Source organism: Danio rerio, chromosome 13 (genome assembly GCF_052040795.2).
Source record: "Danio rerio strain M-AB ecotype USA chromosome 13, GRCz13ab, whole genome shotgun sequence".
Lineage (NCBI taxonomy): Eukaryota > Metazoa > Chordata > Actinopteri > Cypriniformes > Danionidae > Danio > Danio rerio.
Window position 1 is genome coordinate 9,067,393 of NC_141033.1, and position 20,001 is coordinate 9,087,393.

At 34.6% G+C, this 20,001-nt stretch overlaps 3 protein-coding genes and 1 long non-coding RNA gene across 7 annotated transcripts in view; 2 read left to right on the forward strand and 2 right to left on the reverse strand.

Annotated features, from left to right (window-relative positions):
• The first annotated feature begins 877 nt into the window (after positions 1 to 877).
• Positions 878 to 8,563, forward strand: prop1 (PROP paired-like homeobox 1). The gene is given in 3 exon segments (NM_001177461.3): positions 878 to 1,115; positions 5,638 to 5,870; positions 8,183 to 8,563. Coding segments are annotated over 3 exon segments (684 nt in total). The 5' UTR covers positions 878 to 1,045.
• LOC147840992 (uncharacterized) lies at positions 930 to 5,736 on the reverse strand. The gene is made up of 4 exons (XR_015505709.1): positions 4,553 to 5,736; positions 3,424 to 3,594; positions 2,178 to 3,025; positions 930 to 2,097 (listed from the first exon to the last, which is right to left on the reverse strand). It is a non-coding gene; the product is annotated as an uncharacterized LOC147840992 (long non-coding RNA).
• Positions 8,564 to 8,652: 89 nt separating the features above from the next.
• Positions 8,653 to 17,661, reverse strand: mcfd2 (multiple coagulation factor deficiency 2, ER cargo receptor complex subunit). The gene is given in 4 exon segments (NM_001005939.3): positions 8,653 to 10,777; positions 15,050 to 15,209; positions 17,038 to 17,214; positions 17,546 to 17,661. Coding segments are annotated over 3 exon segments (465 nt in total). The 5' UTR covers positions 17,211 to 17,214; positions 17,546 to 17,661; the 3' UTR covers positions 8,653 to 10,645.
• A 438-nt stretch (positions 17,662 to 18,099) lies between these two features.
• ttc7a (tetratricopeptide repeat domain 7A) overlaps positions 18,100 to 20,001 on the forward strand; it is a 65,628-nt gene continuing 63,726 nt past the window's right edge. For 2 of the 4 annotated variants that reach the window (XM_087278021.1, XM_087278023.1), the window contains exons 1-2: positions 18,100 to 18,305; positions 19,516 to 19,560. In XM_087278021.1, coding sequence (XP_087134147.1) covers positions 18,249 to 18,305; positions 19,516 to 19,560 — 102 coding nt within the window. In that variant the 5' untranslated portion in view covers positions 18,100 to 18,248. The remainder of the gene's footprint in view (positions 18,306 to 19,515; positions 19,561 to 20,001) is intronic. The other 2 variants (XM_087278022.1, XM_087278024.1) reach the window with 1 other exon arrangement.

A 20,001-nucleotide genomic window follows, 5' to 3' on the forward strand; every position in this document is an offset into this window, starting at 1 on the left:
TGTCAAAGTTCTTCATATGGTGATAACATTATGAAACATTTGAATCTAATTATACTTATCATTGCACATTTATTGATTCAAATGAAACTGCTTATTTTTTGTTCATAAGCAGTGGTTTTTAAAGTGGGGGTTGCCTTAAAATCAGGGGTCTTCACTTGCTGATTTCCAAAAATCTCATATATTTTATTAAACTATTAGAATTATCATATTTTATCAATTATTATATTTTATTTGCAACCCCTGGGGGTAATTAGGCTGGATTAACATCACAACAGTAGTGTTAGTTATAATATTAAACTTTGACACCTTTATGGCACTCACATACATTAAAAATTAAGGCCACGGCTGAACAAGAAGGATGATCTCCAAATGGCTCCAAGTCTCCAAAAATAAATCAAAAATAGTCTTGTGCTGTAAACATTGTGCTCACCAATCTTATTAAGTGAGGTTAATAATAAATTAAACAAAATGAATCATGATTATGAATGAATACATGGTTGTAAGACTGTTGCACTTTTTTTGTGTTGCCAATATGCTTATGTTTCTATAGTCCTATTGGCGTGTGTGCGCGCCATTGTGTGCAATATTTGTATGCTTATAACCACCTCCGAGCATTAATGTTGTCGCGAGGAGTTGTTATTTTAGGAGTCGCGGGCTGAAAAGTTTGAGAACCCCTGGTCTAAGACCGTTTCCTCTTGTGTCTGTTTACTTTTGTTTACTCTGCCCCCTGGTGGTTAAATCGGTCAGAATAAAACGTTCTTCTCATAACTGCAAATCAAATCGATTATTTAATAAAATGTCTCCGCTTCACTCATCTTGATTCTTGTATTCTTTTATTTGCTCACATATAGTTGTGTCATCAGATTAATCTCAGTTCACACTGACCAAAACAGACCCAGGTTACAATATTGTGGGCTCCACCATCACATTGACCAAACAGGTGAGAGGTGTAACCGCACTGTGATGTCACAACTGTGAAGGAGTATAATGTGGTTTGAACGGAGGTCAAGAGGGAATCCTGCTTGCAGCCCAGAGAGAGTCTGAAATGGACATAGAGAAACCTCAGCAACAGTTCCCTGAAAATTACTCTGAGGTCACGGTTAGCTCAAGCGCAGGTAAGAAAATTGCTTTTAGTAGGTCTACAAAACCTTTCTAGATTTTTAAACAATTATATTATGATTGATGGTAAGAAAAATGTATAATAGTAAAATTAACTTAACAAGAAACATCACAATATACAGTTGAAGTCAAAATTATTATTACCCCTTTGATTTTTGTTTATTTTTAAATAAATCCCAAACGATGTTGAACAGATTAAGGAAATTTTCACAGTATGTCTGATAATGTTTTTTCTTCTGGAGAAAGTCTTATTTGTTTTATTTAGAGTATATAAAAGCAGTTTTTAATTTTTTAAAAACCATTTTAAGGTCAAAATGATTAGCCCCTTTAAGCTATCTTTGTTTAGATAGTCTACAGAACAAACCATCGTTATACAATAACTTGGCTAATTACCCTAACCTGCCTAGTTCACCTTATTAATTAATTTCACTTTAAGCTGTATAGAAGTGTCTTGAAAAATATATAGTCAAATATTATGTACTGTCAAGATGGCAAACAGAAATTGGGGGAAAATAAACAGGGGGGCTAATAATTCTGACTCAACTGTATGTATCACAATGACAACTTTGAGTGGAACTGATCCTAGAGATACTACACTATCATCAAGTGTTTAAGATGTCGAATTAAAACATTTATCCAGAATTGTGGTTAATTGGAAAGTTCAGCTGAAAATGAAAATATGCTCACCTTTAAACATTCATAAGTTTATTTTTCTGTTGAACATATTGTGAAGAATGCTTCAAATCTGACTCCCATGGTAAGAAAAACAAATCCTGTGAATGTCAATGGTTACAGGTTTCCAGCTTTCATGAAGAGTTTAGATGCAAAAAACTCTAAAAGCCATTTGATATTTTCTTCTAAAATTAGCATTTTTCTCCATCTTTTGTGTGTTGGCTCACTGATTTTAGTGATGGATAAGTTCTTTTCATTGCCTTTCAAGTGAAATAAGTGAACATAAATATAGGAGGTCGAGAAAAACTGTCTTTTTAGGAGAACATTTCAGACGGCATTTAGAGGTTTTTGTATCCAAACTCATCATATCTTCTTTTGTTTTAAACAGAATGATTTTTGGGTGAAATTTCCCTTTAAACTAGGCAATATATAAATTACAATTAAACTATGACATTAATAGTAATGCTATCACTTGTATAATGTTTGTCTTTTTTATTTTATTTTCACACTTATAGTGGCTATAAATCGTTTAACAAGAGACAATAGCTTGAGTTTCCCAATATGCTTTCGTCATGTTGTTGTCATTAATCAATTATATTATTCAAAAAGGTAACGATTTGCACTAATCAAGTTATTGCTTCATACTGTTTTTCTTTCTTTTTTTTCTTTTTCTTTTCTTTATACATTCTTCGGATGATTTAAAAAATGTTTGAATCACACAGAGGAGGTAATCTAAATAAAAGATTATTTATACCAAGAGGAATGAATAAGGAGTTGGACCTTTCTGTGTTTCTTTAACAGTTTGTTGTTTAGCTATAATATTAGGTATCATGGATTTTGAAGTTGTAGTGACTCAAATAATGCGATGAAAATGGATTTTAATGTTTTTTAACTGTCGAAGTTTCACTGTTGACGGAGACATGAATAAGGGAATGATGGTAATTGATTTGCTATTTTCCTAAAAAAAATGTTTTTGAAGGTAAAGGTATTTTTTCCTGTGGTTGATTATGATTTACTGAAATGAAAAAAAATGTTGGCAAACATCAAGTAGCCGTATAGATGATTGACACAATATAACAACATTTTTATTTAATGTTTTGGACTGTCGGAATTTCATTGTATTGATGTAAATATGCTATTTTCCTGTAAAATAATGTTTTGAGGGTAAATATTTCTTGTGTGGTTGGTCATGTGTGTTAAGGTGAAAGATTTTCTTCAATCATCGAGCGACCCCCTACTGAAAAAAACAGCTTAAACCAGCCTAGGCTGGTTGGCTGGTTTTAGCTGGTAGACCAGGCTGGTTTTAGAGGGGTTTTGGCCATTTCCAGGCTGGTTTCCAGCCATTTCCAGCCTGGACTTAGCTGGTCAGGCTGGAAAATGACCAGCTAAAACAAGCTTGACCAACCTAGCCAGGCTGGGAGCCCAGCCAAAACCAGCTATGTACAGCTTAAACCAGGCTGGTCAAGCTGGCTTTAGCTGGATTTAGCTGGTCATTTTCCAGCCTGACCAGCCAAGACCAGGCTGGAAATGGCTGGAAACCAGCCTGGAAATGGCCAAAACCCCTCTAAAACCAGCCTGGTCGACCAGCCAATCAGCCTAGGCTGGTTCAAGCTGGATTTTTCAGCAGGGGGCCGTCAAATGTATTTTTTAATGTTATGTACTGTCGGATTTCCATTGTATTAATGTACACTTGCCAAATAATGATAATTATATGCTATTTCTTGGTGAAATAATGTTTGAAATATGAAGGTAAATAGTCCCTATGTAATTATGGAATAATGAAATGAAAATGAGAGTGGCCGTCTACAGGGGCGCAACTGCACATTTACTGATGTGTATGCGGCTTCAACTTTTGCGCGCCCCCCTTCAATCCAACTATATTTTATAACAGGCAAGTGATAAAATGTGGAATATATTTCTATCAATAAATTAAAGATATTTTTCATAAAGATATCAATATGCTTCAAAAAATACAGTTTGGCAGTTCTGAACACAACTGAAATAGTATGAAGTAGTAAAGGGTAGAATTACATTAAGCATATTGAAGTTAAGTCACAAAGAAATGCATCTCATACCACCCCAAATTTCTTCTCAATTTAAATTTCCCTCACTAAATGATTATATCACCTTGACTAGCCTTGCTTTTGGACTTTTTGTACTACATTTGTCAAAACAAAATGATAGACATGGGAGTCCTAAAGGGCAAAAGAACATTGCAATTACTTCTCACATGCATACTGTGAGAAGTGTAAGGTCTGTCTTTGCAAGAACAATTGACTAAAACTGCTAAAAGTTAAATAAAAAAGACTGTCAAATGTTTAGTGTAAAAAAATTAAAAAAAAAAACAGAAACAAACAAATGTTCTATTTAATTGAAATGTTATAACTTTGTTTGTAGCTAAAATTAAAATAGTTTTGAGCTAAGAAGTTACCAAAAGGCCTGATGAATCTATATGATACATAATAAATTCATAAAAACATGTATATGGTATGAAAAATGGGGGTGGGGGGTGGAATGATTTTTTCATTTAATAAAATACAATATTATACGCGTATAAAATGCTAAATAAACATTTTTAACATATATATATATATATATATATATATATATATATATATATATATATATATATATATATATATATATATATATATGAAACTTTTAATATAGATAATTTCAAAAATAGTTTTGGCACAATGGCGCCCACAATGTGTGGCGCCCCTATGCGCCGCATATACTGCATACCCCCTTTTTGCGCCACTGGCCGTCTATGACGCAGTGTAGGCCTAATTGATTATGGGATAAAAGGGTGGAGTGAGAGGATTTTATCACACACTGAGGAAGGCATTGTGCCGAAACGTTTGTGTGTCACCCGAAGAATTTAAAAAGAAGAAAGAAAAACGGTACGAAGCAATTGCTTAATGAGTGCGAATCATTACCTTTTTGACGCATTGACAAGATTGACCCACCACAAAAGTTTCTTTAAAAACCATAAGCGCGCAGGGCAAACTTCAATACTCGACGCATGTGAGTCATTAAACAATTGAAATTAAGTTGTTTTTTCAATTGAGTACTTTAAAAAATATGCTGAAATTATATCAAAATGTAATAATATTAATACAAATAATAGGCTACAACAAATTATTAGAAAATTTAATAGGCTCAAATTTGGTGATATGCTTATGGGACATGCGGAGCTGCGCATATCAGTGGATCTTCATTGTTTGGACTTTCAGCAGTGAAATTTAAACTACGCTGAACTGAACTACACAACATCAACTCTGAAAACTAGACTGAAGCAGTTTCAATTGACTAGAACTTCTATGTTAAGCTGCTTTGAGACAATCTACATTGTAAAAGCACTATAGAAATAAAGATGAGTTGAACTTAGTCACTTTTTATCTAGTACAGTTAGTTATGACACTTAAAAATCTAATTTCAAATTTCTTGCACTTCCTTTACTCTCAACGGTATTAGCAACTGGAAACCAATTTGACAAATTAGTCACTTTTTTCCCTCATTGTTTGCCTAAGCTAAGCATAATCCTCGATTCTGACATTCCTCCCTCTCACGATATTGAGTTCAGGTGGCAAATCCTGCTGTCTTTTGAATTCCTGTACGTTTGTTTGGAAGCATTAAGGCTCTCAAATCCCCGTCCTCAGCGAACATCATTTTAGAAATGTGTTTCTGCAAATCCAACATCTCAGAGTTTTAGTAGTTGGGGAAAATCTGTCACTGTCAATCGGAAATTGCGTGTAACTAGAGATAGAGGTCTGAGCCAAGACTTTAGCAGTGACAAAGAGTCTGTTCACATTTAATTCACCTTTTTGACTTTCCCCCTGTCAGATATAGATGTCCAAATTCACCCAAGAAAAGTTTCTCAGAAATCTGAGAGTGTCAGGGATGGTGAAGCACGAGCAAGACCATACCCTTCACCATCCCGCCGGAGACACCGAACTACCTTCAGCAATGAGCAGCTGGAGCACCTGGAGTTGGCTTTCAGACAGAACCACTATCCTGATATCTACTACAGAGAGGAGCTTGCTAGGGTCACCAAACTTAATGAGGCTCGCATACAGGTAACCGAGCATTTAACTTTAATTTTACATGATTGTTAACCTGATGTTACTACTAGTAACTATATGGTTATATGTTTTTGGGGTGGTTCACATTGATTGTAAAGCATTCAGTGACTGTTTGGATCACTACCCTGCTGAAAAATCCAGCTTAAACCAGCCTAGGATTGTTGGCTGGTTTTAGCTGCTCGACCAGCCTAGTTTTAAAGGAGTTTTGACCATTTCCAGGCTGGTTTTCAGGCATTTCCAGCCTAGTTTTAGCGGGTCAGGCTGGGAGATGACCAGCTAAAACCAGCTTGACCAGCCTAGCCAGCCAAAACTAGTTATGTCCAGCTTAAAGTTGGTCAAGTTTGGTTTAAGCTGGTCTTAGCTGGTAATTTTCCAGCCTGACCAGCTAAAACCAGGCTGGAAATGGCCAAAACCCCTTTAAAACCAGGCTGGTCGACCAGCTAAAACCAGCCAACCATCCTAGGCTGGTTTTAGCTGGATTTTTCAGCAGGGTACTAATGCTCCATTAATGCTAAAGGCATTTTTTTCAAAAATTCTAGCTTTGGATTCATAAACATCTTATGTACACTCACCTGCCACTTTATTAGGTACACCTTACAAGTACCGGGTTGGACCCTCTTTTGCTTTCAGAACTGCCTTAATCCTTCGTGGCTTAGACTTAACAAGGTACTGGAAATATTTCTCAGAGATTTTGGTCCATATTGATATGATAGCATCACACAGTTGCTGCAGATTTGTCAGCTGCACATCCATGATGCGAATCTCCTGTTCCACCACATCCCAAAGGTGCTCTATTGGATTGATACTGGTGACCGTGGAGGCCATTTGAATAAGGTGAACTCATTATCATTTAAAAAAAAAAAAACAGTCTAAGATGATTTTTGCTTTATGGCATGAAGCGTTATCCTGCTTGAAGTAGCCATCTATGAATGGGTACACTGTCATAAAGGGATGGACAGAGGATTTCTCACTGGACATTAGTCTTTCTGGCTATTCTGGTATTGATCCACACTTCCTCCGGTCTCTTCCAATGTGTTTCTTTGACAAAATTTTGTCACCAATGGTTTTTCAGAGATTTTTTTAATCAGGTGTACTTCAGGCCCCTCGGCTGGCCATTTCATTATTTTAGTGTTTGCAGTTTTGAGGATGTTTCACCCATTTTGCTGTGACTTTTAACTATATGTATTTATATTTAGATATTATCCTAACAAATCATACATCAATGTAAAGCATGTTTATCTTATCTTATCCTGTTTATACAGTTGAAGTCAGAGTTATTAGCCCACTATGATTTTTTTTCTTTTTAAAATATTTTCCAAATGATGTTTAACAGAGGAAGGAAATTTTCACAGTATGTCTAATAATATTTTTTCTTCTGAAGAAAGTCTTATTTGTTTTATTTCAGCTAGAATAAAACTTTTAAAATTTTAAAAACCATTTTAAGGTCAAAATTATTAGCTTCTTTAAGCTGTTTTTTTTCTTTTCGATAGTCTATAGAACAAACCATTACTATACAATAACTTGCCTAATTACCCTAACCTGCCTAGTTAACCTAATTAATCTAGTTAAGCCTTTAAATGTCACTTTAAGCTGTATAGAAGGGTCTTGAAAAATATCTAGTCAAATATTATTTACTGTCATCATGGCAAAGATAAAATAAATCAGTTATTAGAAATGAGTTATTAAAACTATTATGTTTTGAAATGTGCTGAAAATTTTTTCTCCATTAAACAGAAATTGGAAAAAAAAAATAAACAGGGAGGGTAATAATTCAGGGGGGCTAATAATTCTGACTTCAACTGTAATACAGTCAAGCACAAAATTATTCATACCCCTGGAAAATTCTGACTTAAAGTTACCTTTTATTATTATTTATTACCCACTAAACTCCTTTGTCTGACTGTTTCTGTTTTCACCTGTTGGATTAAAAGTGTTCCTAATGAATTAGTATGCTTTAGAACAGCTTGGACTGTTTGTGATGGTATAGAACTTTGGATTTCACCGTTATTCAAATGGTATTTATCATTTTAAACATGACAATTTTTGTTTAAAGGTAAATAAAAGCGGAGAATGTTGTTGTTTTTCCAAAATGATGTCTCTTAAATGTCTTGTTATCTTTTGGCAGAAGCCTGTGTCATTTCAATGTCAAAAACAAAACAAAATGTGTTTGTTGAATATAGATAACTTCAAGTCAGTATTTGCCAGGGATAGGAATAATTTTGAGCTTGACTATATAACTTTACATGTTACTGGGCAAATCTTGACTGATTTTGATTACCTGAGCTGACTTTTAGCTAAATCTACAGGTGTGGTTCCAGAACCGTCGTGCCAAGCAGCGGAAGCAGGACCGTATAACCCAAAAATCGCTGGCAGTAAGCGTGATGCCAGTGCGAGGGCCTCTCTTTAGCACCATGTGCGTGTCTTCCTCTGCCATGGGGCGGCAGTGCCAGTGTCCTCATTCCCTGCCTCATGTCTCACAGTTCTCTTCAGTGCTGCCCCCTGGAGGCTACCCACCCCATCCGTCTTCTGGCAGTCAATTCTCCAGCCCTTCTGGTTCTCTCCCATCACAAGCCAACAGACAGCCTAATGACTGGTACAATCAATTGCGCAACATTGGGCCATCCCCCACCTCAGTGCTCTCACTGGCCTCTGTGCCAGGACTGGAAAGTATTAGTCACTGGAACTAGTAACGATTGACATTTTTATCTTCCCTTTTGTACAAGAATCTACATAAAGTATACAGAATAAAAGTTTTCAAAGACAAAGCAATATTGATTTTTTACTTCTTTATTACATTTGGAGTCACAAAGAACATACTTTTATTGCATCTTAGACAAAAAAATAATTACTTTTATATTGATTACTTTTGTCAATACACAACTTTGACTACTACACTAGGTTCTTTTCACACTGAACATGTTTAGGATTATAAATAAGGACCATTATGAACGTCATTTTTTCCATTGAAATGCACAACAGACCCTATGTACATCTGAAATACATTACTCCAAGTAATCAATAACAGCTTTGGTAAAAACAAATTAGACATTTTATGTAAATATTGTGTTGTTTTTGTCAGGTTATGCATGTAAAATGAAAGTGCACGGGTCGATGAAAGTCTTTTGTTTCTTGAAAACGTGTGAGAAAACAGTTTTTTATTTATTATACTACATAATGGGCACTTAAAAACAGTTCTGACTGAAAACTTTCAAACCATTTTCCTGCAAAGCTGCTATTTTTACTTTCATTTTGATCGCACAGGAAAAGGTTTGGCTTCATTAGTTTTGTGTATAAAGGTTTTCCAAAAGTAGTAGGTAAAAAAAAAGCAATAAAGGCATCATTCATTCTGATATTGCAATAGTTGCTTCACCCCAAAAACATTCTAAATGTTTTCTAATCTTGAGAAACGAGTATTTAAGTGAGTATTAGGATGAATCACATTTTAAATGACTTTTATTAATTTAATGGAAAAGCATTACATTGACCCATATGACATTTTGTGTATGTAATAAGTTGAAAATCAGTTACAACATTGTTTGGATGATGAAGTTCTGATTGTTGTCTTTTCAAGACTTCACACTTAGCTGATGATTGATTATAAAGCTTGTTTGGCATGCGGTCCGGGTGAGAGCTATGAGCTCATAAGATTCTCGAGCCCGGGGCTCCCTCCCATTTGCAAGGCAAGAGTTTGAGCTCCGGTAGATCTCAAGAACTCCACTCCTACAGTAGCTAATGAACAGATAGTGATTGCTCTTAAGAAATACCGACTTACTAGGAGCATGTCTATGGTGCTGATTTGGATTAGTCAATTAACATACGTTGCATGTTTTTGGACTGTGGGAGGAAACCGGGGAAAGCCCACGTGAGCAAGGGGAGAATGTGCAAACTCCGCACAGAAACGTCAGCTGGCTTGGTAAGGACTAGAACCAGTGATGTTCTTGCTGTGAAGCAACAGCGCAAACCACTGGGCCACTCTGCCACCCATCTGGAAAAGGAGTGGAAGGGAGGATTCTTCAAAACGAAAACGGATGTTATATGGAACTTAAGGTATTTATGGTGGCTCAGGAATCGTCTGATTAGTGAATCATAATTTGAATAACGCGGGAATAAATGCAACCAATCAGAAGCACATGATCTTATTTATAATTTATAAATAAACTTCACAAAATCTCTGGTGCCTGTTATTAAAACCAACCGTAAAGAAAAGCTACATAGGGAAATTATATTTTATACTGTAGGTGCAAATAGGCACATTGCACACATGAGCTTTAATCTTTATAGGTAGATGTTCTCTCAAACACTGTTTAAGATGTTTTACTTTTAAATTGGCATTTTAAAAATGACAGTCACAATGATGATCTCTTTAAGGCAGACAGAGCAAGTTCATTCATTCATGAGCAGCAAATTTGTCGCACTTTAGCTTCATTTAAACAACAGCTTTGCAGAAGAGCATTTCCGCAAAGTATTTATTCAATAATATCCATTTTTACAGATGACAAATTTAGGCAGTTTATACATCAAGAGTCCATTCTGACAGGAAATACGCAAATGTGAGTGCAAAAATTACGATGGCATGAATACACAACACCTTTGATCAGTGAGATGACCCTTACCATTTAATTTTATGACATTTAATACTGGTTATACTAAAGCATGACTATACTGTGCCTGTGAAATCTCACACACAAAGGAATGTCCTGGAGACTTGTACATCAGAGGTAATCTGCATTCACAGTAAGGCTGTTGGTGTATTTGTTGTTGTTTTTTTACTACTCCAGAGACGTTGCAAACTCTGCATAGTCAATGTAGCCATCATTGTTTTTGTCATCGTCTCTGAGGACATCATCAATAAGGTTGATGAGATCTTCTTCCCTCATTGGTTGGCTATCTCCTCCTCTTTCCTGGAAACCAAGGTTAGGTGACAACATTAGTTATGACTAGAAGGGGGAAAACATAACAGATAATAAGAATGCATTTTGTATCTTTTTTTTATATCTATAAAAGATACACTATATGTTACTGTCAAAGCTCAGTTTGTGCTTGTGGGTTTGTGCATACTTTTTTTCACTGTATCAACTTTTTTAGAGTTTTGAGATTGAACTACACACCTGGGGTCTGTTCTTTGTACCTAGCTTAAATGATCTTTTCATAACTGATAACTGGTCTCTGCCAATTTTTGTTCGCTAATCAGATTAAAATATCTGATGAACTGGGCCCTGTTTCAGAAAGGAGGTTAAGTTAAAACCTTCAGAGTGTGTAACCCTGAAATAAGAGAAACTCTGGGTTTTCTGTTTCAAAAATGGCAGGCTTGTCCAATGCGAGAAAGCAGGGTAAGTCAAGCCTGTTTCTCAAAGAGAGGTCTCCTTTTTTAAAAGACGAAGTGGTATTTCTTACCTTAGCCTTTGTCATTCATTGCATACATTTCAGTCACAAAAAATAAAATAAAAAAATAAATAAAAAAATTACGAGAATGGCTTGTCCTTTTTTGGGAAAATTACAATTAGAATCAACACTATAGTTAAGTTTTACTGGCATAGTTATATTACTGCAAAAAATAAATTATTAGCTTAAATTCACTGACCTTCGATGGGGACTGTAACTTGATTAATGAGATTATTATTTGTTCTAAAAACTATTTTTTAATACCGTTTGTGACTTAATGTCACATCAACCTCTACCACTCGATCAATAAAATAGGCAGACAGACAAGTGCATATTTAAAGCTTTCAAACTCAATTTTAAAATGTTTATCTTAATCTGATCAATATGTAAAAGTGGAAACCTTAAATTAAACATTTCCACTGAACATTGAGTTAAGATTATATGCATTCGTGTTTTGTTATATTTGTTGTAGAAACTATACAGTAGTCCATTTTATGTAATTTAATGCAATTAAATTTGAAATAACTCGGCCAATTCCCCACTTTTTCCAAGTGAAAAAGTTTTTAAATGTCATATTACATTACTTTTTTTATTATACTTAAATATTTAAATACTTAAATATTTTAAATGTAAACTTGCGCATTAACTTGAGCAGCTATGTCTTCTCACGCTTACTTTGTTTCGTCGTTGCAGTGGGGTTGCTTTTTCTTCTTTAAATACAGGGTCATACTTGCTATAACTTAACATGAGCACATAAAACTCAGCTGGAAAAGAAAAATCTCTTTTTTTTCAGATGGCGACTCGTAATATCTGCACTCCATTGATAATGCCTTTTTATAGTGGCGGTTTGCACGCTTAACTCTAAATTAGTCTACTCAGACTTGATTAATCTAACTCAGATCAGCTATTCTGAAACAGAAAACTCTGAGGTTTTTAATCTTTTGGTAAGTCAACTCAGAGTTCAAGCTTAAAATCTGAGTTGGTTGAACCTTCTTACTGAAACAGGCCTCTGATCTGAGATTACTGCTTATGTTGTGAAAGACAGATCTATTGATCTGCGCAATCATGATCAGCAATACAACGACTGGCTGCGTAATGACATCATCTGAATAATATTCAATTGTCCATGTAAGCAAAATTATATAAAATTCATAGTAAACTGTTTAATATGACATGCAATAACTTTTCACATTTGTTGTGGGCTGCAGGCTTTACACTTTTAGGGCTCTATTTTGACGGTCCATGCGCGGAGCGCAAAATGTAGGCCGCAAACGCTTTCAGGGCGTGTCAGAACGCATTTTTGCTAATTTAAGGGCGGGGAAATCCGCTTTGCGGATTTCATATTCTCTTAATGAGTTATAGGTGTGTTTTGAGAATAAACCAATTAGAGTCTCATCTCCCATTCCCTTTAAGAGCCAGCTGCATCGCGCCATAAGCGCATTTTGACGTTAAGTAAGTTCACTTTCGCTTTTGCTCTCATGGATAGGGAAACCTTTACGCACAGGCATCAATTAGCCTATAAATAACTAATTCCATTTGTTAAGCGCAAAGATTTGTTTCAAAACCATTTCTAAATTCAGTTCTAATTTCCAGCAAACGAATAAATGAACAATAATAACCAAGTGTGGTCAAAATACTGAGTTATTTCCAATTACACCTGCCATGCCCCATATGGTCTAAAATTTGACAGGTGGACAAATCTAAGCTTGTTTTTAATAAAACAAATATAAATATGGATATAATAAATAATACTGCTAATAATAATAACATTATACAAAAGCAAATTGAATGAACTGAAAAAGCCTCCCGAGATGAAGAAAGTAAGGCAGTGGTTTTTAAATCTTCATGTAGGCTAGAAATTAAAATGTTTTGTAATATTTCATTTATATTTATATCCTGTATATATCCTTATTTATATATATAATATCTCCTTAAGATATTATATATTTTTCATATGTAAAGATATTCTCAAAATAGCAACGCGCCAAAACACGCCTGCTTTTTTAGACCAGAACGCCTATAGGCACATATTTGAGCGCAAATGCATTTGCTATTTAAACAGCGTGGCGCAACTCCTTTAAATGACCCTTGCGCCGAGCTAAAAGTAGCAAAAGAGTATTGCGCCGCGTCTTGCGCTACATTGCGCCGGGTGTATGATACGGCCCTTAATGTGTCAAGAGTATTTAGCAATTGATTTAGTTTTACATTTAGAGCAGATTTTCTTTATTATATTAGCCTAGGCCTATTCAAGTTTCTAAATCGGCATAAGAAATAATGAACTGTTCAAATTAATTTTGCATCAAAAAACATTTTGATATTGGTAATGGTGCTGTGCGAAGCATGAAATCATTGTCATAGCTATCAAAAAAAAAGTCTATGACTGCATAAATTATTATTTCTTTAAAAAAATAAAAAAAAAGTTGAATAATGTGCATGTCTATTATCATACTTACACTATTTAAGGTACCAGCTTTAGTACGTGTTTGTATCTAGAAAGCACATGTTAATAAACCTTCTCTTTAAACCCCATGGGGAGATCCACCCCGTGTCAGCTTTGTTTTTTTATTTCAGAGTGCAGACTGCATAAGTATATATACATTGTATTTTAAAACTTATATGTATATAAACAAATATTATCAATTATTTATTATTAAATATTAATAATTATTATAAAACATAAAATATATTTATAAAAATTTTCATTAACTATTTTACTAAGTGTATATAACCTATAGCTTACTACTGTAAGAAAATATCAGCATTTGGTACATACTTTTAGCATGACCTTTTCTTGAAAAGGCCCGATGTAATCCTGTTTATATGAAATAAACCTGCTCCCAAGCAGGTTTGAGCTACTACACCTGTTGGTATGACAACAATTCTCAGATGACTTTTGAAGAATGAAACTATCCTGGACCGTGAGAAATCGTCAGTAACCAAATCCAGCTAATTGGGTAATCAACGTGCGAAGAACTGATCCCTGCAGCCTGTTTATTAGAAACACTTTAGGCTGAATATAAAGGTAAATTACTCTTACTTGAGCAGTGCCGCATCATGCATCCTGGTGTAACCTGCTGTCTAGTCAACGTAATAATGAGCTCTGTGCAAGGAGTTTCATGCACCTCTTGTTAATGTTTAGCCACCCACTGATAAGCTGTATTTATTTTATGATCGATTTATGTTTCCTTGGTCGATATGTGTTTGTTTATTTGATCAATTCAATTTATTTTAGTTCAGTTTTGTTCATTCAATTCTTTATTACATTTTTGACTGCAGTTTGAGGTAACATTCCCCATCTCTTCTCTAATAAATACAGGGTTCTTACACCTTTTCCAAAGTCAAATTTAAGCACTTTCCAGGTGCATCTTTGAAATTTTCCAGCGCTTTACAAGTGTGGCAAATTACATACATACTTCGTCACATTTTTCAGATAATCAGAATTTTATTATATAGTAAAGTATTCTAAGAAACTATTAGATGGCATTTTTATGCCAAGGCCAACATTAAGTTACTATCTTTTGCATATTAAATATACAATGTGTTATCTTAATTTTTAAAATAGTTTACTAGTTTAAAATTCAAGCATTTTTACGGATTTCCCTACCTTAACCAAATCACTTTGAAAGTGGGGTTTGAAAAAAAAAAAACACAGTATATGAAACAAATATGGATTGCTGTCAGTAGAATGTTAATATGAATAAATGCAATACTCATTAAAGAATAATTTGTCCAAACTTTAAACTTGTAAAGTACATAGAATAATGTCAAGTTCAATATCAAAGCACACACACCTCCCTATGAACATGTGTAATGGCAGTGGCAAGCTCAAGTCCATCCAGCAGATTGTTGCCATCATAATCGTGCATCTTAAAATAGTGCAGCTGCAGCTCTTGAGGTGTCATTTCTGACTCTTGCTTTTCAACAATCCCTTCTAAATGCTCCATGATATGCCTACAGCAAAACACAAGAAAGGTTCAAATGCAGTGAGAATCATATTGGTACTTAGCAGAGATTTTAAAATGATCAGCCTCAGTTGATAATGGTGACCTTTGGCACAGTCATTCTGTTGCAATAAAAGTCTTTTTTCTTTGTATTAAAATGCAACTGTGATGATTATTTTTAGAATAAACAATAGAGATTTTTAAAAATGAAACAGGCATGGATAAATAGTACACAATAACATCTACGTGCATTAGGCATGGGAAGATAACCGGTGTCAAGGTTGACAGCGGTTTGGAAAAGTCAAAGTATTAAAACTGTAATTTTTTTCTGTTATACCGTTTCTAAGGTACATGTAAGGTTTTTTTTACGCGTTTTTATTACTATTTATTTAGTATCTCCAGCAGAAAAGGACCCTCGACAGGAAAAGCTGTTGGTCTACCCACTATTCAGGAAACATTGCTTGTTGCTTATAAACCAACATACAAACATGCTATGGACCTGAACAGTACAGTGGCTTTTATTACATCCAAAGAAAAGCAAGAGTTTCAATTTTTTTTAAACTAATGAAGTTTTTGCTCAGATTTGCTTGACATGTTTACTGCTCTCAAATATTTGAAATGTTTTTTTTTTATATATATAAAAAATATTGCATTCATTGGGAATAAAAAAAAATTGTTGTTTTTTACCCAGATATTTAAAAAAAATTTAATTTTATAGTAGCAATCATAATACCATTATATCCAAGGTTTTCATACTATCAGAACCTTATACTGCCCATGCCTAACATGCATTTAGAAATCTGAGGATTCATGTTCACAAAATTATTAATTCTGGCAAGAATTTGTAAACAAATCTACTGATAGCCTTTATACTGCATAAATAAAGAACAGCATGTACTTAAAAGTTAGATATTGAATATAAAATGCCTTTTAGAACATTTACTTTCTTTTTTTCTTTCAGAAAACAACAGAGCAAGTGTTTTCATATGTTGCAATTGAAAATCAGGGTTATTTAACCACATTTTGACTCCTTAACTTTACTAAAGTTACAGAATTGTTATTGTGACGTCTAAAAAAAAAAGTACAAACATTTCTTAAAACATTTTTACAAAGATTTCTGCGTAACCATTTTCAGTACTGATAATACTAATGTTTCTTGAGCAGCAGAACAGCATATTCAAAGGATTTCCGAAGGACAATGAAGACTAGAGTAATGATGTTGAAAACTATATTCAAGAAAACATTCATTTTGAACTGTAACACTATTTCAATTTGGCAGTAAAATGCAACCTTGGTGAGCAGAATAAGCCTTTTAAAAAATATTTTAAACTGTAGTTCAGATATCTATTGATTGATATAGATAGATAAATAAATACTAAGAGAAAAAGAGAGAGATTTATTACAATGTTTGATTTCCCAACATATTTGCTGAAATACAGAAATCAGGTCAAGCTGCTCTGCCACAGGGGTCATTTGAAATTTGGAAAAGAGTGCATCAAATCAGGTACAGGACAGGTTTCATCATGAATTTGATGCAATCTATAGATCTGCAGAACAGGCTTTTAAAATATTTAAAAAAAGAAGTCAGCTCACCAAGGGTTCATATATTTGATCAAAATACTCTAAAGCTTACGTTTTATTACAATTTAAAATGTTTTATTGTTGGATGTAGCCTAGTTTTCAACATAATTTGGATTCTTCATTGTCCTTCGGAAATACATTGAATATTATGTTCTGCTGCTCATAAAATTATCAGTATTGAAAAGTGCTATATGCATAGACTTTAAGACCTATTTGAAACCTACAATTTTTAATGTAAGAAAAAAAAGAAAACGTACTCTCTATCCTGAACCATGTTCCTGTCCAAGCGGGTGATTGGTGGGGGCACTTGATTTGAGCCAACTGCTTCTCCATGTTGTCCTCCATGGGCCCATACAGACAGCACACAGCCGGAGCAGACCAGGAACCAGCTCCATAATCTGAGCTGCCCAGATATTTCTCTCAATCTCATTACACTGAAATCACAAGACAATGATGGGAGAGCACGAAATTAGGATGACAGTTTCATTCATTACTGCAGCTGAAAGCAGACCTCAACGATAAATACCACTGACAACTGACAAACACGCATTTATCTAAGAGTTAAGATTTTGCTAAATATGTGCAATTACGAAAAACGTACATCTATTCTTATAAATGTGGTGTTAAGGGTAACTTAAATGGTTGCTGACATATGGATGAACTTGAACATTGCTTTAACAGTCACTGTTACACGTTCGCGTTGCTCAAGTCCAAGGATATCAATACAAATACAGCGACATGATAACATAAACATAATTTACTCACAGTTATAAATCACAGTTGACGGGCAAATATTCGTCCTGTTTGTTCAGCCACAGTGGAGTAACAACGAACTCCTGCTGTTGTTTACTCAGCGCCGCGTTTTCTGACTGCTTCGCTTGCCGTAGTTGCCTTTCACCTTATGGACACGACAGCTAAACTCTGATTGGACACATTTTTAGTTTGTTTTATTTCTACGCTGATACTGTAAAAAATACAACGTTATATCTTATATGACATTTGAAGTAAAACTCTTGACGTGGATTTCACTTATTACGTTTATATTTTTGTATAAAATAATTAGCCAAATCAAATCTCATATAGTCGTAATTTATCATTTTTAATAATTAAAAAAAGAGAACATTTTATAGAGTACAATCGAATAGTATCGCATTTTTCGTTGGCATTGGATGTGTCAAACTAATTAGGAATAACAGCTTTTAAATTGGCTTAACCTATGACCAGCATTAAACATCCTATTAAACCATTAGTTATATTCACATTTCAAAGAGATTTCAGGAATAATAACCTATAAATAATGCGATTTTTTTTTAGGACACGACAGCTGCATGCTGATTGGATTTGACTAAGCGTCATAATAAATCAGCGCACTGGTGTAATCCACACACAGACAGCAGAGGAATGACTGAGCGCTTCAGTTACTCATAATGGTTTTGTGGCTAGTTAATAGATCACCACGATCACCTGCATGGCAAACCACTGCAAAGAAAATGAAAGGGCCAAATCTATTTTCCGACGGCTGGAGGTTCAGTTTGATGTTGATATCGTAGAAACGTTATAGTCAGTAGACGTGCCGTGATGTTTTCTAGCAACTATAGTCCTTTGATTGTATATTTTACTGGCTAAATTGTGAAACAGTAGAATATAGGCTAATGATTGATTTATTATTATACATTATTGAGTTTATGAATATTATTTTGATAGTTTAAAATGATTTTTATTAACTACGTCCTGACGGTGCCACGCAAAACCTATATAATTTAATAATTTTACAAAACATTTTACGTTTCTGTAAACGTTAAAAAGTAGAGAGTCCGCAGTCCGCCCTTTGTTGTCAATTAGAAAATGATGTGTGTATGCTACAGGCTTCAGTGTACATGTCTTGCTGAGTTTTGTCAAGCAGGATTATTTTAAGTCGCCCACTAGATGGGGCCATTATGTCAGTAGGGGTTTGGACAGGCGTCTCATTTTATTAGGATTTGCATTCTGTGGACGTTTTTGCATTAAATAGCCAGCATTTTCATGTAAACAGACTCATAACTCAAGTCTCATGCCGGACTCTATGTTGGAAGCAGCTTTTTTTCTTGATCTTGTAATTCTATTACAACCAGCCCTGCAAATAGTTAACAAGATTTAATTGCTTAAATAGATTTAGTCATCTTGCAGTGGGGGGATTTCAGAGAAATAGGACAGAGTTGTCATGGACAAGGCTTTGCTTTGTAAAGAAGACTTGTTGAAGTACGTTTAAGGTCTTGGCAGACTGTTAACGCATTCCTTTTGACCTGTGTTGCAGCTCAGTGTTTGCTGTGTGTGTACTGAGCGCACACATACTGTAGGATGTTCCACTGTTAAACAAATGTTTGTTTTTCAACTGTAAAAAAAAACTTTTTTTATTTTTTTTATTTTTTTGATAGTTTTGAGGGTTTAATCTGATATTGATGGTAAAGATGTTCATGCTTAAATCACACATAGTGATCAGGGGAACACCATTTACAGGGCCATGAGGCAATTAACTGTGCAAAGGGCCCAAAAACTTGTGGCACTGTGGCTAAAACACTTCAAAATATCTCACAGGTAATTTTCTGCTGGAAAAAAAATGTCTTGGAATGACACAGGGATGTCTTGTGATGGCACGAGGATGTGTCGGTGATGTTGATTTTTGGGGTTGAACTAGTTCAGATAGATTTTGGAGTGGCTGGTAGCACCATATAATGACCAGGTCTGACCAATGACAGGTTTTCCACTATAGGACTAAGTCGACCCCAAACAAGGAACCAAATGTAAGTACAGGGTTTCCACACAATTTGGAAAGAAAGAGTAATGTTAAATTGAATTGATTGGAAAATGTATCATACGTTCTCAGAAAAAATGGTACAATATTGTACCAAAGAAGGTACAAACTCTTGTCACTGGGGCAGTACCTTTTTATGGGACAGAATTGTACACAGTGACAAGACACTTTGTACCTTAACAGTGTTAAAAATGCTTACCAAACATTTAAAATGCCTTTAATGTTTAGTTTACACTACCTATAGTTTTATGTTTTACCAGTTGTTTTGTATTATATAACTTAATAAATCATTTTTATAAGTTTCGTTAAGCATATCCGTTTGAATACTGATTCTTGTTTCAATATGCAAATTATTCATAAATCACTTTGCCTCAGTCATATTTATGTTCATAGATATTGTAATAAATAAGGAGTGGTACAACATTTATGT